This window comes from Thalassophryne amazonica, chromosome 16, assembly GCF_902500255.1.
Source record: "Thalassophryne amazonica chromosome 16, fThaAma1.1, whole genome shotgun sequence".
Classification (NCBI taxonomy): domain Eukaryota; kingdom Metazoa; phylum Chordata; class Actinopteri; order Batrachoidiformes; family Batrachoididae; genus Thalassophryne; species Thalassophryne amazonica.
The window spans coordinates 76,830,418-76,857,976 of record NC_047118.1 but is presented as its reverse complement, the minus strand read 5'-3'; the positions used below and the strand labels follow the sequence as shown (position 1 = coordinate 76,857,976).

General features: G+C 44.1%; 1 protein-coding gene across 2 annotated transcripts; it reads left to right on the top strand.

The window, feature by feature from the left end:
- Nucleotides 1-334: 334 nt before the first annotated feature.
- On the top strand, nt 335-27,448 carry si:dkeyp-113d7.1 (uncharacterized protein LOC407709 homolog). Of its 2 annotated transcripts, XM_034189737.1 has the most exons (4): nt 335-465; nt 2,274-2,278; nt 16,675-17,408; nt 24,213-27,448. In XM_034189737.1, exons 3-4 carry the CDS (start codon nt 16,932-16,934, stop codon nt 25,308-25,310), a joined length of 1,575 nt encoding a protein of 524 aa, XP_034045628.1. In that variant the 5' UTR covers nt 335-465; nt 2,274-2,278; nt 16,675-16,931; the 3' UTR covers nt 25,311-27,448. The 2 variants fall into 2 exon arrangements, with proteins under 2 accessions (XP_034045628.1, XP_034045629.1); XM_034189738.1 differs by lacking the exon at nt 2,274-2,278 and having other exon boundaries at nt 346-471.
- Nucleotides 27,449-27,559: the final 111 nt, after the last annotated feature.

Here is a 27,559-nt window from a genome sequence, read left to right as displayed (position 1 = left end):
GAAGGATACTGAGGGAGGAAGGTATGGAGGGAGGAGAGAAGGAAGGATACTGAGGGAGGAAGGTAAGGAGGGAGGAGAGAAAGAAGGATACAGAGGGAGGAAGGTAAGGAGGGAGGAGAGAAGGAAGGATACAGAGGGAGGAAGGTAAGGAGGGAGGAGAGAAGGAAGGATACAGAGGGAGGAAGGTAAGGAGGGAGGAGAGAAGGAAGGATACAGAGGGAGGAAGGTAAGGAGGGAGGAGAGAAGGAAGGATACTGAGGGAGGAAGGTAAGGAGGGAGGAGAGAAAGAAGGATACGGAGGGAGGGAGGAGAGAAGGAAGGATACTGAGGGAGGAAGGTAAGGAGGAGAGGAGGGAGGAGGAGGAGGAGAGGGGCGGCGGGTTCTGCCGAGGAGGTGGACGTGGCGGGTCCGGTGGAGCAGCTGCAACCGAGCCTCGGCGGACCGGCTGTCATGACCCGGACCCAGTGAAGGTAACGATCGCCTGATCATCGGTTCGGTTTTTGCGCGTGTCCGCCGCGTCGCTGCTTGCGGTTTTCCACTTTTATCGGGCTCGCTGCGCTAGCTGTTAGCATGAACAAGATGGCCACTGTTAGCTCGGCTAGCTGTTCGTGGCACTTTGCCGTCTTTGTATCCCAGAAAAACGCTGGTTGTAACCTGGTTCGTGCTCAGTCCGGATCCTGCTGAGATTGAAGCTGGTTGGGTGGAAGCAGTTTGTGCCGGTAAAGCTACGGCTCAAAGTTCACACTTTAACGTCTGCCAAACGGTCCAAACTCACGTCCCGTCACGTGACCACACACTAACGTCTCAGGAATGCGTGAGTCGCGTGCACGGACCTGAACCGACTCAGAACTTCTGATGTTCTTAGTCTTTGTGACGTCATAAGGCAGGCTGATTTTAAAGAGTGCCACTGGGATGTTTGTAGAACCTGTGATGTCATAACACTGATTTGAAAATGTGTTTAACTGTAAAAAATGTAAAACTCTGTGATCAGACAGCCTAACAACAGCTGACATTTCCGCGTGTGTATAACAAGCGCTGTGCTATTACAGAGAGCAGACTCTGTAGTCCAAACACATGAGGATCCAAAATCCAACCAACTCTCTCAAAGCAAAATAAAAGCCTACCAGCTCCACAAAATACAAAAGAAAAAAAACTGAAGAGGGCACTCACCTATTGAGTTCCAAGATTAAATATGTAAAGTTCACTTCATCGAAGAAGTCCTCACGCATTATCGCCAGCCAGAGAACAATGTCCATGTCCACTACAGCTAAGAAGTACTCACCCACACATGAATCCTGCCCAACCGCCAGCAGCTCCGCCGTCAGCTGCTCACAGAGTTCTCTCGCAATGTTGGCACATTAGACAGAAAGTCCATTAGGCAGGGGTGGTGGCCAAGTGGGTAAATCGATGACAATACTTGTAAGTGTGCACAAAGCTGAGCCTCTAGCAGAGACTGTTTTTAACAGGTTGTGTTTGGACATGCATGCGCACTAGGCGTGGGCCGGTATGAGATTTGGATGGTATGATAACTGTGGGCGAACATACCGCAGTTTCACGGTATTATGTACAGTGGGGAAAATAAGTATTTGATACACTGTTGATTTTGCAAGTTTCCCACCTACTGCAGAGGTCTGTAAATTTTATCATAGGTACACTTCAACTGTGAGAGACAGAATCTAAAAAGAAAATCCAGAAAATCACATTGTATGATTTTTGAAGAAATAATTTGCATTTTATTGCATGAAATAAGTATTTGGTAACTGACCAATCAGCAACAATTCTGGCTCTCACAGACCTGTTAGTTTTTCTTTAAAAAGTCTTCCTATTCTGTACTCTTTACTTGTATTAATGGGAACTGTTTGAACTTGTTAACTGTATAAAAGACACCTGTTCACACACTCAGTCAATCACATTTCAACTTATCCACCATGGCCAAGACTAAAGAGCTGTCTAAGGACACCAGGGACAAAACTGTAGACCTGCGCAAGGCTGGGATGGCCTACAAGACAACAGGCAAGCAGCTTGGTAGAAGACAATAACTGTTGGCATGATTATATGAAAATGGAAGAAACATAAGATGACTGTCAATCTTCCTCAGTCTGTGGCTCCATTACCTTGTGCGGTAATGGTGATTCTGAGAAAGCCCAGAACTGCATGGGAGGACCTGGTCAATAACAGGCCCAGCGCCAGAAAAAAAATATTAAGGGGGTGATGAGTTTATCACAGGGGGCGGGGTCGCCCCCCCCCCCTCAAAAAAAAGTGTGCACCGGAGGAGACGTGCCTCTGAGCGTGCGTAATGAATTGGATGCGCTCCTGGAAAGCTCGTGTATTTAGGCTACACCGTTGTAAGAGACTGACTAAGAGTAAAGAGTGATGACAGTATTTTTTTAATTATTATTTGAACGTATAGACGCTCGGTCAAGTGATCTCCTGCATACCACACACAGCCGGTGTTCTGTCGAGATGAGGTGCGCCAACTTTCGACAACTCTGAGCTGTGACGTACCTTCGTGTTGTCTAATAGGAACGACGCGTCGGGCCAAAACACGGAAGACTCGTGGCAGAAACCACTGATCTGTACAAAATGGATTGGACCAATCCGATTTGTGCAGAAACCACTGATCTGTACAAAATGGATTGGACCAATCCGATTTATGCAGAAACCACTGATCTGTACAAAACATTAACGTGTGACAGGACTGCTCATTTAAAGAGCAGTTTTCTGAAGAAAAATCATTGGAAATGTTTTTTTGTTGTTTGTTACCTCAAAATTTCTGATAACTGTTAAAAAGTTTAGAACACTTGTAATTAAAATAGCTAAAATAAATCAATAAATGGTTCTTTAGAAACCTTTCATCTGTAAATTAAAACCACCTGTTATATTAGATAATTTCTTATTTAACATAAGGAACCTCAGACATTTATTTTTAGACAAATAAAATAATATGGAAATTTATGGAAATATGGAATTTTTTTAAGTCTGGTAGATTATTTATATCTCATTTCAACCAGAAAAACAAACACTAAATACAAATGTTTATTATAAATGCAAAAGGAAATAATTTAACAATGACTGCAGTGTGATTGTAAAGTAGGATTTCTGTGACATAAACCTCATGATGAATTGTTTTTATAGTCATTTAAACTTTAAAATTTGTCAAAATATGTAATTGCCTTTAATGTTATCAGGACAGAGTCATTTCTAAAATATGAATTTGAGCACAATAAGTGGAGAGCTTCTACTTTTGCAAATGTCTTTTGACTTTGATTCATGGACATTTTTAATGATCTGTTCATTTATTGTTAAAATATAAAATGAAACAGCTTTTTAAAAAATAATAAAATAGTTGCTGTTGAAAGAGCCTTTTATTTACAAGCAGGTGATGTTCTGCTGGATTCATGGGACCAGATGAAGGCCTCTTCTGCAGTTTTTGACTCTGGTGGTGTTGCTGAAAAGCAGAGATGTTTTCTTTCGACTGGACTTCGTGGTGTTCAGCTCATCAATGGAAGTTTGGTTGTCTGCACAGCAAATGTTCCTGATTGGGACAAATAAAAATATTTCTTTAAATATAAAGAAACACTAAACAGTTTATACATAAAAAAGGGGGGAAAACAGCAAAAAAAAAAAAAAAAAAAAAAACGATGGAAAAAACGCCCGAAAAAATAAGTTATTTAAAGTTGAGCTTTTGTGGTGTCTGAAAAAAGCTGTAGCTTTATTTGGTAAAAATAAAAAAGACTGAACCATTTACAAATTAAAGTGTTCACTCAGATCAACTGTGCTAAAAGGCTAAGCTAACGTTAGCTGATCATTAAACCTTCACAGTTCAGTAAACGTCACGTTTTATTTTTAAATTATTCTCACCTCAGTAAAGCTGCAGAACTAAACTCCATTGGGCAAACTGGGACTTTGCATATATCCAAAAAGTGGGAGATTTCGGACTGAGTGGGTTTGCTCCATCACCCCGGCGGCCTGGATCGCTCTGCCCAGTGATGATGCCTGAAGGCCGGCTTCTCCGTGTGGGTCAGCCCGCTGTCGCGGTTCGATTGATATCCCACCAAGACGTCAGTCCTCCCTCGGTCGGTGTCACTCCGAAAAGTAGCTGAAAAAAGCTTCTCCCAGCAGGGTGATGGGAGAATCATTCTCCTTAAAGGTTTTTTTGTGGTTCAGGCGACGCAAATTCAAGATGGTGATCGCTGAACTTTATTCAGGTTGTGGAAACAGCCAGAGTGTGACGTAGCTCTCTGCCCCCTTCCCGCTTCCGAAGCGACGCGTTTGACGTCACGACGCGTTGGAAACGCACCGCCCTCTGCCGCACTGACAAGCGAAACCCTCAACCTATCAAATCCCTTGAACACAGACACACGCCATATCCATTTGTTTTAAAATGAATTACTTTAGTTAATTAATATGGTTTATTTGTTAAATACGTGACATTATTGAATAACTAATATTTTGCTATATTTTCCAGTATTTCTTTTTCTTTCTTTTTTATTTTTTTTTGATAACTCTAACATCCGAGGGGGTGAGGTTGATGACGTGAGGGGGCGTTTGGGGGCGACGCCCTCTCACTATTGAAAAACATTATTGAATAACTAATATTTTGCTATATTTTCCAGTATTTCTTTTTCTTTCTTTTTTATTTTTTTTGATAACTCTAACATCCGAGGGGGTGAGGTTGATGACGTGAGGGGGCGTCGCCCCCAAACGCCCCCTCGTGGCACCGGCTGTGGTCAATGACCTGGAGAGAGCTGGCACCACAGTCACAAACATTACATTAATAACACATGACGCCGTCGTGGTTTAAAATCCTGCAGGGCAGCAAGGTCCCCCTGCTCAAGCCAGCTCATGTCCAGGCCCGTTTGAAGTTCACCAGTGACTATATGGATGATCCAGAGGAGGCATGGGAGAAGCTCATGTGGTCAGATGAGACCAAAACAGAGCTTTTTGGAATCAACTCCACTTACCATGTTTAGGGGATGAGAACAACCTCAAGAACACTGTCCCAACTGTGGGGGTGGAAACATCATACTCTGGGGTGATCTTCTGCAAAGGGGACAGGACAATGTATCAGGGCAGGGGTCATGTATTGTGAGATTTTGGTAAACAACCTCCTTCCCCCAGTAAGAGCATTGAAGATGGGTCATGGCTGGATCTTCCAGCATGACAATGCCCCTACAGCCAGGGCTGCTAAGGAGTAGTTATGTAAGAAGCATTTCAAGGTCCTGGAGTGGCCAAGCCAGTCTCCAGACCTGAACTCAATAGAAAATCTTTGGAGGGAGCTGAAACTTGAAACCTGAAAGATCTGGAGAAGATCTATATGGAGGAGTGGACCAAAATCCCTGTTGCAGTGTGTGAAAACTTGGTCAAGAACTACAGGAAACGTCTGGCCTCTGTAATGGCAAACAAAGGTTTCTGTACCAAATGTTAAGGAATGTTTTTATATTGTATCAAATACTTATTCCATACAATGAACTGCAAATTAATTATTTTAAAAAATCATACAATGTGATTTTGTTGATTTTTGTTTTTAGATTCTGTCTCTCACAGTTGAAGTGTACCTAAGATAAAAATTACAGACCTCTCCATTCTTTGTAGGTGGGAAAACTTGCAAAATTGACAGTGGATCAAATACTTATTTCCCCCCTGTACAACTTTAAAATGTGCTTTAACAACATTATGGCTATTTGCATATGAAGCGTGAGTGATTCAGGTGCACTAATTCACGCGACGTGAATTAGTGCGCCACAGAAAATAAAACGAAAAAGCCGACTTGGTCCTTTTAGACAGAGGGAAAAGTTCAGTGCAGGCTTCACCTCCTTCAGCCACAATGCAGAGCTAGCTAATGTTAGCTGCCTGTTTGTAAACGGAGACACAGGTGTGCACCAGCGGGAAGCGTGGCAGTGGCTTCTTCTGCTTTGCCTGTCAAGAATTCTAATAACCTGCTCATACCGTAGGGACGGTATAACGGAAAATTTTAGTGGTTTTGATACCGTGGGTTTTTCATACCGCGGTATACCGTGAAACCGGTTATCGCCTCATGTCTAATGCACACTAAGTCTTCTCACAGTGGCGAGTGCCTGCTGCTTTTACCATGACTGCATCAGATTTAACAGTTATTACTTAAAAAGGTGTCATCAGAACATGACATCACACATCTGTAAACTTTGCAATTAATCTGTGGCTCCATTCTTAATGTTAGCAGCAACATTCCATTCAAGCACCCTGGGATGTTTCTTCAAAGTTACGTAAACGGTGTCAGAAACACTCGGAAAAATAGTGCAGCAGATAAGTGAAACAATCATGCAAATGGTGATAAAAGCATCAAATTCGGCAGAAATACTCCTTAGACACTCTTGAAAAAACCGATTGGCCACTTGACTTTTCAATCAGTGGTCAGTTTGGGGTCAATTGAAGAATTATACAGAGGTCAAAATTAAAAGATGCTCCAATCATATTGAAAAATATTCCACATTATTTGCCTGATCATAAAGATTCCAAAAAGATATAGTTTGGACTATCTGTGACTGAATTCTATGGAGTTATGAGATAAAAACAGCAAGAATGCTGACAAAGGTCAGTGCAAATTATTGCTTGAGCTAATAGGATTAATAAATGGAATAGTGTTGACAGTTGACAGTCTCCAAAGTAAAGGTCAAACAAGGTCTACATCTATTGGATTCTATGACATGTGACATATATTACCCTGTAACGTGATAAGTAAGGATGATACATGGTCCAAACTATTCCTTTTTTAAACTGTGCTAACTCAGCTAGTAATTTGCATCACTTTTTACCAAAATTGGAAACTTTAACTTTTGACCCCTGTACAAAATGAAACTGACCTTTGTCACCATTCTTGCTGTTTTTATCCCGTAACTCCATAGAATTCAGTCACAGATAGTCCAAACTATACCTTTTTGGAATATTTATGATCAGGCAAATAATGTGGAATATTTTTCAATATGATTGGAGCATCTTTTAATTTTGACCTCTGTGTAATTCTTCAGCTGACCCCTACCTGACCATGGATTGAAAATTCAAGTGGCCAATCCGTTTTTTTCAAAAGAGGATTGTCTGAGGAGTATTTCTGCCGAATTTGATGCTTTTATCACCATTTGCAGGATTCCCCTCTAAATATTGTCTTATCCGCTGCACTAAAATGAGTACTCATGAGTACTCTGTTTTTGGCAGTTTCTGTAGCTGTTTGTTGCGAATGCTGTCCGGTCACGGAAGTGTACAAAGTAATCCTGGTGTATCATCGGATGGTCACTAACAGCCTAAATCTAAGTTGTTATGATTTCTATGGGACATTTCCTTTAATGAACATATGGTTATTCCCTCCAACAAGTCACAAAGGCCAAAGGTTATGTCTGACTGGGAACATAATTAGACAAAAGGATTTTGATATTTTGTGAGGTATGGTCCTTGGCTCTGGGAAGAGTTAACAAAAACATTTTTATCTTTGTAAGATCATTGTTTTTTCCAGCTGTTTAGTGCACTTGGTTTCAGCGTGAATGGTTCTCTGTTCAAACCCCACCCGTGCCAAATTTCTCCATGCAATGTGGAGTTCCATCAGGAAGGGCATCTGGCGTAAAACGTGCCAATTCAACATGCAGTTCCACCTCTGATTTGCTGTGGCGACCCTAAATGAAAACAAGGGAGCCACCAAAAGGATTATTTTCATTATCTCCTGAAAATAACCTATTCCTACTTCATCCAATGTAAGAAATCCATCTGCATGCTTAGACAACCTGTAAAAACAATGTTGTGGAGACATTCCATGTCCATGTTCACGGTGGCAAAAAAAGTGTCTTATGACACACAAACAGAAGCATCAGCGCACGTTAGGATACAAAATCTGACAGACTCTGGAAAAAATTGAGTTTTGAGGTGAAGTTTGTCATCTCCTCTCTGTACAGCCTCTGTAAATCCGAGCCATCACTTTTGAATGCTTCTGCTTTTCCTAAAACGTACATCACACTCCGAGAAATGCAGAGTAAGACATTTTTCAGAAATGCACCTGCTAACTGGCCGAGCAACAGGAATAATTAGCAATAAAATACATCAGCCACCACTAATTATTACCGCATGTACGCGGATTGATTTACAGTGGTGAATGCTTTGATGTTGTGTTGCTAACTGGAATGTTAAATAACATGCAACATGTCTTTTAAATACTTATTTTTGAAACTATGGACCACTTTGAAATCAGACTTGAAACCGTTTGAAACATGCTGTCTCATGAGAGCTCTGCATGATTACACCTCTCTGTTAATGAGGAGCCTAAAACCCACTTCCTGACAAAAGTGCCTGGTTCAGTCCCTTCAGTACTTCTTCCTTACTTAATTTGCTGTGGGTACACAATTAGGATTGGTTCCACATTCTGATCGGAACCTGTGGGTTGTTCCTTATTCCAAATTAAAAATTGTGGTAGATGTAGGTGATTTAAAGATGTGCGCCCCTGAATTCTGGAGCATTCACCTGTTGGACTTAACAGGGACATAATGTGCAAAATAGGAATTCTATTTATTTATATTAAAACAGCTTCCTGTGTTCCAGGAAGCTCTTCCAGGAGGGTTAAGTGCACATAGGCAGCTCATCCCGTCTGAGATGTAACGCGTCTATGGAAATCGGTCGATCCTTTGGACTTGGGGGATGAAGGAAGCACCAAGGATACACCTGACTGTCTATGAATCTGTCATGATCAATTGATTAATAGGCCATAAAGAATTTTTACACTTCTGTGCAAACTTGATCCTGCCAGATGTAAGAAGTGTAGGTCCCAATTAGGACTTGGCTCAGAGACCAATTAGGAAAACCAGGAGCTCCATGTGTTTCTCCAGGACAGTTGTGTCAAGAAGGGCATCTGGTGTAAAACTCTGTCAAATCCCATTGTGGATCTCCATTGGATCTGCTGTGGTGACCCTGAGCAACTGGGGTCAGCCAAAACAAAAAAATAAATACAATAATTTTTTGCACTAATAAATAATATTTATTTATCCATACGTTGTTTAAGTTGATTATCCTGTTGGAGTCTCTGTTCAATCATTTGCAGATGTGTAGTCAACAGCTGTGTTTCCTATACAGATTTGCAAAGAAGTTTAGCGACGTGTTCAGAGTGCTGATTTAAAAAGTAGTTGCAAAATGACAGTGTTTCCATTGAGTTATTGAATGCTGTTGCTGGGTTTTGTCCTTTTGTGAGATCTGCGATTCCAGTACAGGGCTTGACAATAAGGCAATTTATGCACTGGCCCACAGGGCCAGTAGAATCTGAAAGTTACTGGCCCGGATGAAAATATCACTGGCCCATACTTTCACGCCTGTGCCGAACCGGGAGGTAACTGATAAGAATTTTTTAAATCAACACTCAGACATTAGAATTGGGTTTCCTTAATGTAAAAACACTTGAAAATAAACACAAAATTCTTATACTACATGATAAAAACCTTAAAGTGAGTAAACTTTGAAAAAAATGTCGGTAGGTAACTGATAGGAATTTTTTCAACACTCAGACATTAATACAAAAATAAATTTATTTCTTGATCATTTACAAAATTATTATGTTAAATTTCATAAACCAAGTTCCCTTGCTAATGTTGTCACCGTGGGGTTTCCACAAGGGCATACTGATTAGACTTTTAAACTGGCGTATGAAATCATACCACATTGTCTACCAGGACATGGTATATTTATACTTACTTGTTAGCATATTCTGGCATGGCCCTACAAGTTCCACAGAAGACAACCTCACTCTCCTCATCACGCTCCAGCTATGGCCGTCTTTTCTTCCAGGAAGTTTGCCAAGTTTTCCTCACCCTTTTCTTCTCATATTCAGCATCAGCAGCCTTCCTCTTCTGTGCTTGTTTTGAGGGTGATAGCTGTTCTTTCCTTTGCTTTCCTGGTTTCTGCCCAGGGGCAGGAGGTTTCAAGAAATTCATAATATTCACTGCGCTCGATGTTGCTTAAGCGAAAATGACGCGTTGATGTTGAAGCGAAATTTGCGCCACATCAGAAGATGCGCCTGCAGACGAAGTTTGTCTGCACTTCGGCAATGTTCCCAACATTGCGAAGTGGTGCAACATGTCCTGTCTCTGGTAGCAGCCTGTGAGCAGGACGTATGTCTCTTTTGTCCTTTATTTCACAACTATGACAAGAGTTTTTGGAGGAGCAGCAGCCCCACAGCAGCGGGAGCGGAGTTTCTTTTTCTTTTTTTTTCTTTTTTTTTTAATTGTTTACATGTGCGCGTGTGAATGGTACAGTTGGTCCTCAAGTTGGGTCCTGCAGAGGCAGAAGGACCGCTGAAAGCAGCCATCATCCAGACGCAGCTCCTGCAGCAAATAATAATACTGCCTGAATTGGGAACGTCTCATGACGTTTGTCAGCTTTCCACAACAACTCGCTCCGTGTGATCAAGGTCCGTCATGTTAACTTGACTGACAACCGGAGCCGGCGAGCTGAATGGAAGCTCCTCCTATTTGATGACACACCGGGGCGAATTTTCGCAGCCAAAGCAGAGCGACACACCGGGTGAAGGAGGCGCGTCCGTTGCCACGCGACCCCCGCGAATTTGTAGCATCTGATCGCGCCCGGTGTGAAAGCGGCATTAGACTAATAAATCTGCCCAAAGCGATTTTAATTCTTACTGGCCCATACGGACCAGTGAAATATGAACTTCACTGGCCCGTGGTGGCCCGGAACATGTAAAAAAGGCCGCCGGGCCATCGGACCAGTGCTATTGTCGAGCCCAGCAGTAGTAATGGTGGCAGAAAGGTTTTTTTTTTTTTTTTTTAAACGCCGTGGCTGTTCCCATTTGTTCACGGTCCCCCCAGTGGATCCAGCACAGATCCGCATTGGGATTTGGCACATGTTTTACACTGAATAAATGACAACAAAAGGGTAAATCCCACTAAATATTCCCATTTTGTTGTTTTTGTAATCCAGTATTGCTGTAATGTTATCTCTGATAGCACTGAGCTCTCGGCTCTTACTTTGCCCACAGTTACTGTCTTGTCTATTTTTAGAATGTCACGTTACACTTTCTGTATGTCATTACATGTACTAGCAAAAAAAGAAGGTGTTTCCATTCCACTTTTTCAAAATAAGGCCTTTTTTGTTGTTGGATAGTCTGAAAAAACACCTCATATGAGGGTATAAATGTTTTTGCGATCTTTGGGATGTTTTTTTTAATACATGTTTCCATTTGCAATTTGGAGGGTAATGGAAACCCAACTAATAACAGATTATTTTCCCCTGTCTCTCACTCTCTCTGTCTCCTTCTGTCTGTTTAGTTGCCGTCATATTAGCTACAAATGACAACAACACTCACTTGGCTCTGTTCCGTGATGGGTGTTCCCAGGGCGCGCACATTAATATTGCCATAAGATGTCTTGTAAACCACTTCCGAGGTGTTGTCTGGTTACAAAAACACATTTTTAGTAGGGGTGTCGGAAAAAATCGATTCACGTCCGAATTGCGATTCTTATTTATTACGATTCTGAATCGATCCAAAATGTCCAAGAATCGATTTTTTTTAAAAAGCATTTTTTAAACATAATCTTGCTTACTCGCTGCGTGTACTGTTTGTCAGGCAACGGCTTCCGTACTACAGCGTCCCCACGAGGGGGGGGGTGGGTCCGGCGTGCTTCAAACACTCGTGAGCTGCAGAGTTCATTGGCTGTAGCTTGGCATGGCGGACGAAGAGCTAATTCAGCCAGCATCGTCTTTGCTGAAGGAAAATGTTTGGGCGCATTTTGGATTTTATTATTTGCTGCATAAGAAGGAGCTTGACATGACTTATGCAGTGTGCAGAATCTGCAAAATGAAAGTCAAGTACTTCGGAAACATTTCAAATCCGCAAGCCCACATGCTACGCTATCACCTGGAGCTAAAAGAGGGGAGCGGCGTTATCTGCCGACTACTGACCAGCGCTTCGCTAAACTGCCAGCTAACTCCGAACGAGCAAAGCAGATAAGTAAATTTACATCTAGAATCACTTGATTAACCTTGTAAAGCTGCATTTTCTTAAATGTAAACATTTTTTAAGTAATATAACTAGTTCTCAGAGCTCTTTGAATCGAAAACCGATTCTGAATCGAATCGTCACCCCAAGAATCGGAATCGAATTGAATCGTGAGTTGTTGTATGATTCACATCCCTAATTTTTAGATTTAGAGGTGTTTATTTCTTGCTAACAGTTACAGACAATATGAAAAACTAGAGGTGCACCGATCAGGATTTTTTAGGCCGATCACTGATCACTGAAATTTTGATCTGCCAATACCGATCAAGGCCATATTTGGATCATGCCCAAAATAAGAATATAGGTCTAATGTATAGGACTATTTTTGCATTACAACTTAATGATGAAAACAAGAAACATGCATTCAAATAAAGACACTAGAATAAACTGCCAACTTTTGTTTTATTACACTGACTTTGTTCTACCAGCAAGCTTTTTTTTTTCCATGTTTGATGTTGCTCAGGTTACAGCCTACAGAGAATACATGGAGAATGTAAAATACAGCCCTCATTCTATGGCGTTAAAATTGTCTCATTAATATTTGTAAATGCACACAGGGTGATCTACAAATAATCTATTGATTTGCAAATGTGTTCAGATATCCACAAATGCAAATTTCATATTTGTAACTTGTAAATTGGTCTTTGCAAATAATGTATTTGCAAATATAAAATTTAATTTGTAAAAAAAAAAAAAAAAAAAAATTGTATATGTGAATTGTGAAATGTGAGTTTCAGCATTTGTGGATCACCAATTACATGCATTCATCGCTTTCCTCTGTGACATAATTCTGAGACATTCTTTTTGCGAAATCCACAGATCCACAAACAAATTAATCAATTCAATCAATTTTTTTCTTATTTCGAACTTAGTTGTCAATTCCAGTATCATGGCAGTTCACAATATAAGCAAATCAAATGAACAAAGCTTCTTTGTACTCTTTGTACCTCTACGCTCATATGAAAAAATAAACAAAATCAAAATGCCTACTGATTCACAAATACACACTCACTAGATGGCAGTGTGGTTCCATTCAATCTCTCAGAGCCATTTGACTCATTTTGACTTCTGATATGAGCTGGACGGACATGGACTACATTAGATGATGGCGACTGCTCTCCTTGTCCGTCCAGCTCATATCAGAAGTCAAAATGAGTTTACGTCACAGAGGAAAGCGTGTCATGACAGGACCAAGCGCTCCCTGCGCTATTGCCTGCACTGTTGTGATCGGTCCTTTTGATGGGCGCATTTTGCCGATCAAACCGATCAAGGCGTGATCGGCCGATAATGATCGGTGCCCGATTGATCGGTGCACCTCTATGAAAAACATATTAGATTTACACAGAAACACAGCTGTTTTTGAGAGTTTTCTTCAGTGTTCGATTATTTTGTTCGAGCTCAGAACCTGCTAAAGTTACACTGTCTGTTCACTCTGATTGGCTGTCGCTGTGTGGCATAACTCAATATTTGCATAAAATACACTTCAGGTCTATTTTGTCCCCACCTATATGACGGCAGAGTGACTGTTGTCTCTTGCCGGTGTCACCGACCGAGCGGGCCCCCTAAAAATTGGTCCAACCTGCCTTCACTGCACCTTCACTGCGCCTTCACTGCACATGCGTCATTTGGGCCCACAGCAGCATGTCTGAGACTGACTCTCTACACCCAAAGCGATCAAAGGGAATAATGTGATTATTAACCATCAGATGACAAAGTAAAACCTCTTAAAACATTCTAAAAGTCAGTTCTAAGCAGAAACGAGGAGATAATTGCCTTATTTTGCTACTGATGCTCCAAAATGACTTTGGTGCAGCACGTCAGACGTCTGCCGTGCTGCTGCTGCACTCTGATCAGTCCGCCGTCTTTTATTACAAAATAATCCTGAATTTATGTGGAAATGATTGTTGTATCAAAGCTTCAGATATCTGTTGCTGAGATAGATGATAACTGGAGTGAAGTTTTAAGTAGAAACGAGGTGATAATCGGTGGATCGCAGCTGGCGCTTAGAAATGGTGATGCTGAAGCTCCAAAATGATGCATGCACAGTGAAGGCAGGGTAGACCGGTGCAAAACACCCACTCTGGTTGAAAATGAATGAAGTCATCGCTTTGCCTCTGTCGTTTGTAGCTAACATGACCATAGCTTTTATCTCTTGCTGTGTCTCTCTGTGTCTGTCTCTCTCTCTTGCTCTCTTACAACTTGTTGTCACTACTTGTGTAACATCAACACATGGATATAGTGACCAGCGAAAACACAGGAGAACCCAAACAATGTTTGTGAAATGTGCTTCCATGATGGAGTTGTCACAGAGTGGAGGCAGTCTAATCCATTGGTCTCATTGGCTGCTGCACAACTGACCGCTGTGCAGCAGCCAATGAGATCTTGCTTCTATTAACTAATAAATGAATGTCTCCTGAGGGATCCCAGCCTATTCTGTTGTGGAATTTTAGTGATGCAGCAGTGAAATGAGACTAGCGAGCAAAGACCACCATTGACTCATATATACGATGCAGAGAGAAATTTAATAGTAGTTGAAGCAGAAAACAGGTGCACCTGGAGGAGACCCCAGTGGATAATGCATGCAGACATACCTCACAGAGCCTTTTGATCTTAGACACCCAGAGAGCTGCCTTAAGGACCCCTGCCATAGCATCAACAATCCATAATACAAACATGGCCTTGGCTGGTTGGGTCCCTGATCCGATGTTGTGTCATGAAGCTGGAGAAACAGAACCTGTTCTATCAACTCAGGTGATGGATGACCCTGACCCAGTATGCAGACAAGGGGGGAACAGTAATTTTTCACCGACACATTCTTCTTTGGTGAATCTCTCAAACTCCTCTGGATTTGATGGTCTTCAGGCATGGATGGACCTTTGTCTTCAGCTCACCCCAAATTGTCCTCAGCATACTTTACTCTGACTTGAAGGTGTCTCTTCTGCAGAAGTAGAATTTTTCTTGGTGTGCATCCTCACAGTCCATTCCTGTCCACAGTTCAGAATCAGAATTGGCAAAGTTTTATTGCCATATGCGCGAACAAGTTCACAACATTAGGAAATTGCTGCGGTACTTGGTGCTAACAAAAAAAAAATTGAGCAGTAAAACAAGTAATATATATTAATACTTTACACTATACCAATGTTACAAAATGTACAGAATGTATGAGCTAAGATAAATAAATGGTGATGATAATTGGTGATAAATGGTGGTGATAGCAACAATGTAGAGTTCTAAAGGTTCTTGTTGAGGATGCTAACAGCAGAGGAGAAAAACTGTTCGTATGGCGGGAGGTTCTGGTCCGAAGGGACCGTAGCCTCCTGCCTGATGGGAGGAGGTCAAAAAGGCTATATCCAGGGTGAGAAGGATTGGCTCTGATCAAACCTGAACGCCCCAGTGTCCTGGAGATGTACAGGTCCTGAAGAGATGCAAGGTTGCAGCCAATCACCTTCTCAGCAGAGCGTACAATGCACTGTAGTCTCTGTATGTCCCTGGTGGTGGCTCCAGCGTACCATACGGTGATGGAGGTGGTGAGGATGGACTCGATGATGGCAGTGTAAAACTGCACCGTGATCTTTGTTGGCAGGTTGAATTTCTTCAACTGCCGCAGGAAGTACATCCTCTGCTGGGCCTTCTAGACAACAGAAGTAATGGTGGACTCCCACCTGAGGTCCTGGGTTAGAGTGATTCCCAGGAAACAGAAGGTGTCCACTATTGTGATGGGGTGTCTGCCAGGGTAATGAAGGGGAGAGGGGCTGTGTTCTTCCTAATGTCCACAATAATCTCCACTTCTCTGTCTTGTCTTTTCTTCACTGTCTTGTCCACAGTTCTAGTGATCATCTTAATCTGAATGGATTTCTTTTGTTTTTGGCATGATGCATTCCCAAGTGACAGCTCAAACCCTTACTGAGGTTTTTAATACTGTGTACACTGGAAGATGAAGAAGTTTTACCTTGTCATGTGACGTGGTTGAAACTACAACAATATCCACTATGACCAGCATTCTACTTTGAAAAAAAATTGTTCATAGACTTGAATTTTTTAATAGTCAATTAATTCTTAAAAAAAAAAAAATTGCTGCAACTCAAACAATGTTTATCTGAGCATCGATATTATATCAAAATTATTCACTGTAACTGACAGTTATTATAAGACTTGTACAAAACTGTAGGAAGTGGTCACTGTATAATACACACACACACACGTGTTTTTTTTTGTTGTTGTCCATCTGTTCAAAATGCTCTGAAAGGTGTATTCTGATTGATTGATTGATTTTTTTTTTTTTTTTTTTTTTTTTTGGCACACTGAGCAGCAGTGCGTATACAGTACCGACGTTGTGGTCAAGTGACAAACACTCTTGCTCAGCACTCCTCTTGCTCCACTCACATGTGAAGTGAGAAGCAGTGTTTATTGCTTTATACACTTGAATTACTTTTTAATTTAACATTAGCAATGCCGTAAACTGTGTTGCACAGCGCTGGAATTGCATGCGGCTCTTCGTGAAAGCGATGTGTTATACATTAAAGTTGTGCTCCGGACGCTCAGGAACATCTCTGGTTGTTATTTGAAGGCAGATGACCGTGCAGATGGAAGTGTGAATTATGTTTGGGGTGAACGTTATGTTGTTCTGCTGGTAAGTCTCGACCTCTGTCTGCAGGCTGGACCCAGACAGGTGTGGGTGGTAACCCTGGAAGGAAGACTGTTCCTGGATTCCTGAAGGACATTGTTCAGCTCATTGATTTGTCAGTTGCAGCAGGTTGTCTACTTAGCAAACACAGGGTGGAGTTTAGGAGGAGGCAGAACAGCTGAGATAATAGTGTCAGGAACAGGAAGTGCTTGAATCCCTCCAAAGGAGAAACAGGGTTAATTAAGGAGGAGGTGGAGCAGAGGAGGAGTAGCTCCGCCCCCCTCACCATGACAGACTTGGAGTCAGAGTGTCTGAGTCTTGGGCTTAGCCACTCGCTGCCCTCTGAGTGTGGCTCCCCTCCGCCGCCTCTGGACACCTCCCTCCAGGTGGACTGTGGGCCGGTGCCCGCCGTCATGACGCCGACTCCGACGCTGGCCCTGCTGTCCTCTGAATGCCCCACACCCACCCTCAGCTCACTGGCAGCAGAGATCGTAGAGCCTATGGTGATGCTGTCATGTGTCAAGAGTGAACCAGAGGACAATGACCTGGAGCCCATCCAGACTGTGGACCTCTCAGAAATTCAGCCACTGTCAACTGCTGAGCTAGGGCAGGACCAGATCAAGATGGAGATCAGTGGCTTGGACTACATCAAGTCTGAGCATCATGGCAGCCACCCACTAGGCCCATTCCACCATACAGACATCACCGACCTGGATTACAAGTCCCACTATGACGCCAGCTCAGTATTTGACTACATCTCCCAGGTAACCTTGAACGAGCACAAGCAGTTTGAAAATTAGGTCCATATACAGTTGCTTGCAAAAGTATTCAGCCCCTTGGTATTTCACACATTTTAATTTGTTTATGGCAGTTCAAATACAAAAAGTAAATCAGGTTTCTCACTATAAAAATGTCTAAAATTATCTGACTTAGACTCAAAGTGAAAGTAAATCTCTTCATCTTGATATAAATTAATTAAAAATCTAAAAGCCAAGATAATGGGTTGCATAAGTAATCAGCTCCTTTGGTATAATACCTGTAAATAATCAGTTTAATTGCCAGTTTTCTTCAGACAAGTCAGGGGATGGATACATGAACATTTCCAAGTCACTGAATATGTCTTGAACTTTATTTACATCAGTTGTGAAGAAATACAAACAGTATGGCACTCTATGGTAAATCTGTGTGGAGGAGACGGTTCTCAAAAACTGAATGACTGTGCAATATGGAGAAGAGTGAGGAAAACCACCAAGACACCCAGAAAACCCAGAAGAAGTTACAGGCTTCTGTGGCTGTGGTTGGAGAAATTGTGCATAGTGCATGTTTTGCATTTTGTATCCCCAGTTATACAACTTCATGATGAAGTGGCATAGAGGTGGGTTTTATTAAAAAGAAGACCTGAAATTTCAGCTACAGTTTGCCAGAAGGTACATCTGAGATGCAAACCTAGATTTGATGTTTTAGTTAAAGAAAATCCTCCTCTATACCACTTCATCATAAAGCTGTATAACTGGGGATACAAAATGCAAAACATGCACTATGTTTTCTGGGTGTCTTGGTGGCTTTCCTCACTCTTCTTGCACAGTCACTCAGTTTTTGAGAACAGTCTCCTCCACACAGATTTACCATAGAGTGCTATACTGTTTGTATTTCTTCATAACTGATGTAACTAAAGTTCAAGACATATTCAGTGACTTGGAAATTAGCACTGGTACCACAGTCTCTTATACAAAGAGACTGGTAGCGTGTTTTTGAAAACATGGCTGTGATTGAGCCATCTGATACATCGGCCGCTATTGGCTATCACGCCATGCTCTGTGATTGGCTGGGGCATAACTGCCGAAAATGTAAGTTGGTTCCACTCCTCCAGAGCCTGTGGTACCAGTGCTACGTTGTAAACAAAGGCTGCAGCCAATCAGAGAGCGGCGTGTCTCAGCCAATCAGAAAAATGTCAGAATCCTGACTAAAAGTCACGTGACCAAATAACCCGATACTGACTCCTTTGCCTTGGCTGGAGGAGTGGAACCAACTTACTTGGAAATGTTCATGTATCCCCCTCTAGCTGCCACCTTATCGTGGTGAGGGAGTTTGCGTACCCGGATGATCCTAGGAGCTATGTTGTCGGGGGCTTTGTGCTCCCTGTAGGGTCTCCCAAGGCAAACAGGTCCTAGGTGACGGGTCAGACTAAGGGCAGTTCAGAACCTCCATGACCAGTAAAAGATCAAGGACCGTGACGTCGCCCGGTATGGCAGAGCCAGGGTCCCACCCTGGAGCCAGGCCTGGGGTTGGGGCTCGCGCGCGAGCGCCTGGTGGTTGGGCCTTAGCCCATGGGGCCCGGCCGGGCTCAGCCCGAAAGAGTGACGTGGACCCGCCCTCCTGTGGGTTCACCACCTGCAGAGGGGGCCATGGGGGTCGGGTGCAGAGAGGATTGGGCGGCGGTCGAGGGCGGGTGGCCCGGCGGCCCGGTCCATGCTCACAGCCCCTGGCTGTTGGGACGTGGAATGTCACCTCGCTAGGGGGGAAGGAGCCTGAGGTTGTGCGGGAGGTTGAGAGATACCGACTAGAGATAGTCGGGCTCACCTCCACGCACAGCTTGGGCTCTGGTACCCAACTCCTGGAGAGGGGCTGGACGCTTCATTTTTCTGGCGTCACCCACGGGGAGAGGCGGAGAGCTGGGGTCGCATTGCTTATTACTCCCCAGCTCAGTCGCCAAGTGTTGGAGTTCACTCCGGTGAACGAGAGGGTCGCGTCCCTACGCCTTCGGGTCGGGGACAGGTCTCTCACCGTTGTCTCGACCTACGGGCCGAGCAGCAGTGCAGAGTACCCGACCTTCCTGGAGTCCCTGGGAGGGGTACTAGATAGTGCTCCGACGGGGGACTCCATTGTTCTCCTGGGGGATTTCAACGCCCACGTGGGCGGCGACAGTGAGACCTGGAGGGGGGTGATCGGGAAGCACGGCCTCCCCGATCTGAACCTGAGTGGTGTTCAGTTGTTGGACTTCTGTGCTAGTCACAGGTTGTCCATCACTAACACCATGTTCGAGCACAAGGGTGTCCATAAGTGCACGTGGCACCAGGACACCCTGAGCCCGAGGTCAGTGATCGACTTTGTAGTCGAATCATCTGTCCTTCGGCCACGTGTCTCGGACACTCGAGTGAAGAGAGGGGCAGAGCTGTCCACTGATCACCACCTGGTGGTGAGATGGATCCGCTGGGAGGGTAGGAAGCCGGTAAGACCTGGCAGGCCCAAACGTATCGTGAGGGTCTGCTGGGAATGACTGGCAGAACCCTCTGTCAGCGAGGTCTTCAACTCCCACCTCCGGGAGAGCTTCTCCCAGATCCCGGGGGAGATTGGAGACATGGAGTCCAAGTGAACCATGTTCTCCACCTCCATTGTCGATGCGGCTGCTCGTAGCTGTGGTCGCAAGGTCTCTGGTGCCTGTCACGGTGGCAATCCCCGAACCCGGTGGTGGACACCGGAAGTAAGGGATGCCATCAAGCTGAAGAAGTAGTCCTACTTATCTTTGTTGGTAGGTGGGTCCCCAGAGGCAGCTGACAGGTACCTGCAGGCCAAGCGTGTCGCAGCCCGTGCGGTCGCAGAGGCAAAAACTCGGGTCTGGGAGGAGTTCAGGGAGGCTATGGAGGAGGACTATCGGTCGGCCTCGAAGAGATTCTGGCAAACCGTCCGACGCCTCAGGAGGCGGAAGCAGCTCTCCACCAGCACTGTTTACGGTGCGGGTGGGGAGCTGTTGACCCTGACTGGGGATGTTGTCAGGCGGTGGAAGGAGTACTTTGAGGATCTCCTCAATCCCATCGTCACGTCTTCCGAAGAGGAAGCAGAGACTGGGGACTCGGAAGCGGACTCATCCATTACCCAGGCCGAAGTCACCGAGGTGGTTAGAAAGTTCCTCGGTGGAAAGGCTCCTGGGGTGGATGAAATCCGTCCTGAGTACCTTAAGTCTCTGGATGTTGTGGGGCTGTCTTGGCTGACACGCCTCTGCAACATCGCGTGGCGATCGGGGACAGTGCCTCTGGATTGGCAGACCGGGGTGGTGGTCCCTCTGTTTAAGAAGAGGGACCGGAGGGTGTGTTCCAACTATAGGGGGATCACACTCCTCAGCCCCCCGGTAAGGTCTATTCCAGAGTACTGGAGAGGAGAATTCGACCGATGGTCGAACCTCGGATTCAGGAGGAGCAGTGTGGTTTTCGTCCTGGTCGCGGCACACTGGACCAGCTCTGCACGCTTCATCAGGTGCTCGAGGGTTCATGGGAGTTTGCCCAACCAGTCCACATGTGTTTTGTGGATCTGGAGAAGGCATTCGACCGTGTCCCTCGGGGCACCCTGTGGGGAGTGCTCCGGGAGTACGGGGTCCGTGGTCCTTTGCTAAGGGCTATCCGGTCCCTGTACGACCGCAGCAGGAGCTTGGTTCGCATTGCCGGTAGTAAGTCAAACCTGTTTCCAGTGCACGTTGGCCTCCGCCAGGGCTGCCCTTTGTCACCGGTTCTGTTCATTATTTTTATGGACAGAATTTCTAGGCACAGCCAGGGTGTAGAGGGGGTCTGGTTTGGGAACCACAGAATCTCGTCTCTGCTGTTTGCGGACGATGTGGTTCTGTTGGCTTCGTCAAATCAGGACCTTCAGCGTGCACTGGGGCGGTTTGCAGCCGAGTGTGAAGCGTCCGGGATGAAAATCAGCACCTCCAAATCCGAGGCCATGGTTCTCGACCGGAAAAAGGTGCTTTGCCCTCTTCAGGTCGGTGGAGTGTCCTTGCCTCAAGTGGAGGAGTTTAAGTATCTCGGGGTGTTGTTCACGAGTGAGGGACGGATGGAGCGTGAGATCGATAGACGGATCGGTGCAGCATCTGCAGTGATGCGGTCGCTGTATCGGACCGTCGTGGTGAAGAGAGAGCAGAGTAGGGGGGCAAAGCTCTCGATTTACCGATCGATCTACGTTCCGATCCTCACCTATGGTCATGAGATTTGGCTCATGACCGAAAGAACGAGATCGCGAGTACAAGCGGCCGAGATGAGTTTCCTCCGCAGGGTGGCTGGGCGCTCCCTTAGAGATAGGGTGAGGAGCTCGGTCACTCGGGAGGAGCTCGGAGTCGAGCCGCTGCTCCTCCACGTCGAAAGGAGTCAGTTGAGGTGGCTCGGGCATCTTTTCCGGATGCCCCCTGGACGCCTCGCTGGAGAGGTGTTCATGGATGTTCATGTATCCATCCCCTGACTTGTCTGAAGAAAACTGTCAATTAAACTGATTATTTACAGGTGTTATACGAAAGGGGCTGATTACTTATGCAACCCATTATCTTGGATTTTATATTTTTAATTAATTTATATCAAGTTGTAGAGATTTACTTTCAGTTTGAGTCTAAGCAAGATAATTTTAGAAATTTTTATATTGAGAGGGCTGATTTACTTTTTGTATTTGAAATGCCATAAACAAATTAAAATGTGTGAAATACCAAGGGGCTGAATACTTTTGCAAGCCGCTGTATCCGGACACTAGTAAAGGTTTTTTTCTTTCTTCATTTATTTATTTATTTTTTATTCATATAGCTGTCGATTGCAGCATGTTGGAATTACTGAATGAGGTTGAAATTTGGCACCTCAGTCTTGTTTGAGGGTGGGTGCTAAAGGGGTAAAATATGACGCGTATGACGTAATTTCTCTACTTCCAGGGGAAAAACCACGGCATTTTCAATGGGTTCTTGGGCAAATTACACGCAAACAAAGTGAAACTGCAAATGAAAAGTGATGATGCGGTGGGAACGTGAACATGTGTTGCGGTTTGTTTATGACCCGGAGCACAAATGTGTTGAAGCAGTTTTGCAGGCGAGAGAACGGAGCTACTCTGGTTAGCTGTGTAGGCTAACACTTACTGACATGAGGTCTCCCACCTGCTTCGTCTTCTCTTCTCCACTGGGAACTGAAAAAAAAAAACTTTTTGCAACTGCTTCGGTGATTGCAGCTGAAAACAAAACAGTACACCATTTTTGCGTGTGAACTTGTGCTGTGTATATACGAGGTCTGTTAGAAAAGTATCCAACCTTTTTATTTTTTGCAAAAACCTGATGGATTTGAATCACGTGTGCTTGCATGAGCCAACCTTGAACTTTCGTGCGCATACATGAATTTTTTCACGCCTGTCGATTGCGTCATTTGCTGGCAAGCAGCCTTTGTGTGAGGACGTGTTGTGCTCTCGTCAGATTTTCATTGCAAGGAAAATGGTGGAACGACTGCAGCAGTGCTACTGCATCAAATTTTGCCAGAAACTGGGTGACAGACAGGTGGAAACCATTCGGAAGGTTCAGACGGCTTTCGGTGACGATCCTCTGGGCATCACACAGATTAAGGAGCGGTACAATCGGTTTAAAGACGCCCGCACAACGGTGGAGAGCGAGCCACGTTCCGGTCGGCCATCAACATGCTGAAATGACCAGATCATTTCCAAAGTGAACGCTGTGGTGATGTGGGACCGTCGTGTGACTATCCGAGAAATTGCGGAAGAGGTGGACATCAGCACTTTTTCAGCACATTCCACTGTGACAGAAGATTTGGCCATGAAAAGAGTGGCGGCGAAATTCATGCCGAAGGCTTCGGCACAAAGCTGCTGACGGCGGAGCAAAAGCAACTCCGTGTTGAAGTCTCACAGGACATGTTGTGACATGCCCACCTCTTCCACAATTTCTCGGATAGTCACACGAATGAAAAGCCACCGAAAGCCGTCTGAATCTTCCGAATGGTGGAAGAGGTGGGCATCATTTTTCGAGTCCAGCATGTCCTGTGAGGCTTCAACACGGAGGTGCTTTTGCTCCGCCATTATTTCGCCGCCACTCTTTTCATGGCCAAATCTTCTGTCACAGTGGAATGTGCCGAAAAAGTGCTGATGTCCACCTCTTCCACAATTTCTGGGATAGTCACACGACATTCCCGCATCACCACAGCATTCACTTTGGAAATGACCTGGTCATTTCAGCATGTTGATGGCCGACCAAAGCATGGCTCGCTCTCCACCGTTGTGCGGACGTCTTTAAACCGGTTGTACCGCTCCTTAATCTGTGTGATGCCCATAGGATCATCACCGAAAGACGTCTGAATCTTCTGAATGGTTTCCACCTGGCTGGCGCCCAGTTTCTGGCAAAATTTGATGCAGTAGCGCTGCTGCAGTCGTTCTGCCATTTTCCTTGCAATGAAAATCCGACGAGAGTACAACACATGTCCTCACACAAAGGCTGCTTGCCAGCAAATGACGCAATCGACAGGCGTGAAAAATTCACGCATGTGCACGAAGGTTCAAGGTTGACTCATGCAAGCACACGTGATTCAAATCCATCAGGTTTTTGCAAAAATAAAAAGGTTGGATACTTTTCTAACAGACCTTGTATTGCACAACGGCGCGCAGGTCCCCATAACTGGCCAAATCCTGGGATATCACGCAGGGTTCAAACGAGACTGTGGTGCCCTATTGTTCATTTGTGGTCCATCATTTTTAAGACTGTTGATCTGAAGTATTTTATTTGGAGATGCCAGTGATTGAAGTTGCCCGTTTGCTTGTTGTCCTTCTAGGTGACGGACACTCTGGAGTACATAAAGTCAGACCACCACGTAGACCTACAGTGTTACTATGCTGCAGAGTTGGGCTCCCTGAAGTCTGAGTACCTGGAGTCAAACTGCATGGCAGGAACCCTGCAGCACAATGGCCTGGAGTCCATCCACATGGCTGAGCTCCGCACCGAGCTCAACAAACTCAGACCTGATCCAATGCTGATGGATGGCATTGGAAAACTTGACCCAGAGTTTGGAGGTGGCGGGGGGCTTTATGAGATGCATCCAGTCGATGAGGGGAAGCGATCTGTCGAGCAGGGAGGCGGCGGTAGATTAGGCAAGACACACAACCCCACAGTAAGGAAACCTCGCAACATGCAGGGAGAGAAGCCTTTTTCTTGCACACAGTGTGGCAAGAACTTCAGTACTCTGGGCAACCTGAAGACGCACCAGCGCATCCACACTGGTGAGCGGCCTTATACCTGCTCACAGTGCGGAAAGAGCTTCGGCCAAGCTGGCAATCTCAAGCGCCACCAGCTCATACACACAGGCCAGAAACCGTACGTCTGTGCCCACTGCCCGAAGGGCTTCACCAAGGCCGACGACCTGCGCTCCCACCAGCGCCTGCACACGGGTGAGCGCCCATTCATCTGTGCAACCTGTGGGAAGAGCTTCGGCCAGTCCAAAGAGCTGAAGGCCCATCAGCTGAGCCACACGGGCGAGCGGCCATACTGCTGCCAGCACTGCGGCAAGAGCTTCACCAAGGAGACAAGTTATCGTAACCACGTGCAGATCCACACGGGCGAGAAGCCCTTCACCTGCTCACAGTGCGGCAAGACATTCAGCAACTCCGGAGTCCTAAAGACCCACGAGAAGATCCACACAGGTGAGCGGCCCTTTGGCTGCACGCAGTGTGGAAAGAGCTTTGGGCGCCTTGGCCACCTAAAGGCCCACCAGCAAATCCACACGGGCGAGCGTCCATACGCCTGCCCGCAGTGCGGAAAGACTTTCAGCCAGTCGGGCCACCTCAAAGCTCACGAGCAGATCCACAAACGAGAACGAGCCGAAACGGCGAGCACCAGCAGCAGCAGCAGCACTGTGGGTAGTGACAGTAGCTAAGGAACACAGCTCCACTTCCTTTAAGCTCTCGGAAAAACAAAGTATTATTCCCCTTTTATAGATACTATATATAATATACTTTTTTCTTATATTGTTTTCATATTTTCTTTCTTTGTAATTTGTATGTGGGAGGGGCCAACGTTGACTAATTTGCTGTTATGCAAGCATCCGTAATGTACTTTGTGCGTGCACGTTTTGTTTTTTGGGGTGGGGAAGGAGTCTGTAGATAATCTTTATATTCGTATGTCCTGTCTAAACCATCTTATATGATGGAGTACTACGGCCACCACGTTAAAATGAATAAATGCATACTATTAAATATATTTAATGCTGTATTGTAACAAGAAGAGGGTGAAAATACAATATTCATTAAAATATCAGGATTATTCTAATGAATGAAGACTGCCACAAGAAATGAAATTAGTGGAAGAGATGGTGTCTAATTTAACAAGATATATTGAGGAAAATTCTTATGAGAACGAAGCTAATTTTTGTGGAAAAGTCTGTATTTAAAGTAAAAAAAAAATGTATAAAATAAAGTTAATTCAGTCATTCTAACATAGTGATACTCTGCAAAACAATCATTTTTCTGAGTGAGAAAATCTCATTACAAGAGGAAGTAGAATATTTTCCATTATAAGAGTATGAGAATAAAAGACACAAATGCAGCTAATTTCTGTCATTGTTATAACAATGGAGAAACTTTAATCGGAAGTATATAATATTTGTTATTCTGCACTGGATTTTACATATAAACAGTTAAAAAAAAATCATTCTAAATTGTACAAATATTTTAAAAATGTCAGTTTTAAATCTTCAAGTGAAATGAAATCTCTAAATTAAAAAAAGGAAACATAGGCGCTTATATAAAATAAGCAAATGACACATTTTATGACCAAGTCTGTTTGGACGAGTTGGAGGAGGAGCCAAAAAAATATTTTGTTGGAGTTCAATTATAAACAGCTGTGACATTTGCGATAGTAGATAATCTGTTTGGAGAGGGAAGTCCTCAAAAATGGTGTACGCACCAAGGAGAGTAGTGAGGGAAGCCATCAAGATATTGTGACTGAAGAAGTTGCAAGCTTCAGTGGCTGTGATTGGAGAAATTGTTGTTTCTCTCGTCACAGCTAAGTGGTAGATCGATGCGTAAAGGACAAGATTCACTGTGATACGATAACGTCTTACCTGTCCGGCGCTAAAGTCACTACCAGAGTCCCAACATTTAGGAAGGACGTGCACGTGGGCAGAAATGGTGACACAGATGTGCCATGAGAATTTCAAATAAAGACATGATATCCATCAGTGTTTTCACTTTGCATGGGTTATATTGGATCGGTGTATTGATAAACTGAATGGAATACTGAAAAACTATGATAGAGAAAATGGTTACTTTCTCTCACGTGCCTTCTGACAAACTCAGCTTTTGTCACAAAGTATCTTCAGTCCTTGTTGTTTTCTGTGGCTGTAGTACTCCGTCGTTCGTGCAGCTTTGCACTGATATTTGTCTTCTGGGGGACCAAGTCCATGTTCTTATTTTTGCAGTACTTTTCAATGCAGAGCACAAATACTTAAGTGACCAAAAGTGACCAAGGTAAAGTACTTAATTTTGTAGTATTTACTGATACAGACCAGCAGTTGTGACATTCTTCACTATGTGGTGAATGCAGTAAAAGTACTTCATCTCAGTACACTACCATAGTGAGCACCAAGTATTTGCCAACTAAGTACTTATTTTTCAGTACTTGCTGATAGTATTTTACTCAGACTTTGGTACTTTCACACGTAAACTTACTGTATTGTTGACTTAATATGAATTTGTTATAATGATGAGAAATACTTGGATTAATTTTATTTTATATATTTTTTTTTGTTTGTTTTTTAATGATAATCATCTGAAACTGCATTTGTTTGTCTTTGTAACAAAATCATGAGGCCGTTTGCACATCTGTTTGGGCTTTAGGTTTTGATCCTTTTAAGATAAGGAAACAGGCAACTTGTCGATGAACTGACCCGAGTTTACGGACGCGGGTGAAACTTAATTAGGTTTCTAAAACAAAATGGTCACATCAGGAATTTGCAACATGAATTACATTTGTGTTGTAAATATGTGACAATAAAGGATTCACCCTTTGAAAGTTTTTGATGTTTTATTTTTAAAAAAGTATCGGCAGCAGAATTTTGTTGACAAGAAGTCTGTTTGCATAAAAACGTCTGTGGTCAGGTCACGTAAACCTTTGTGCGTTCCCAGG

Coding starts and splice junctions, on each gene's coding strand:
- si:dkeyp-113d7.1 (XM_034189737.1), top strand. CDS start 16,932: ATGACAGACTTGGAGTCAGAGTGTCTGAGTCTTGGGCTTAGCCACTCG. Junction 17,409..24,212: donor TATTTGACTACATCTCCCAG/GTAACCTTGAAC, acceptor TTGTCCTTCTAG/GTGACGGACACTCTGGAGTA.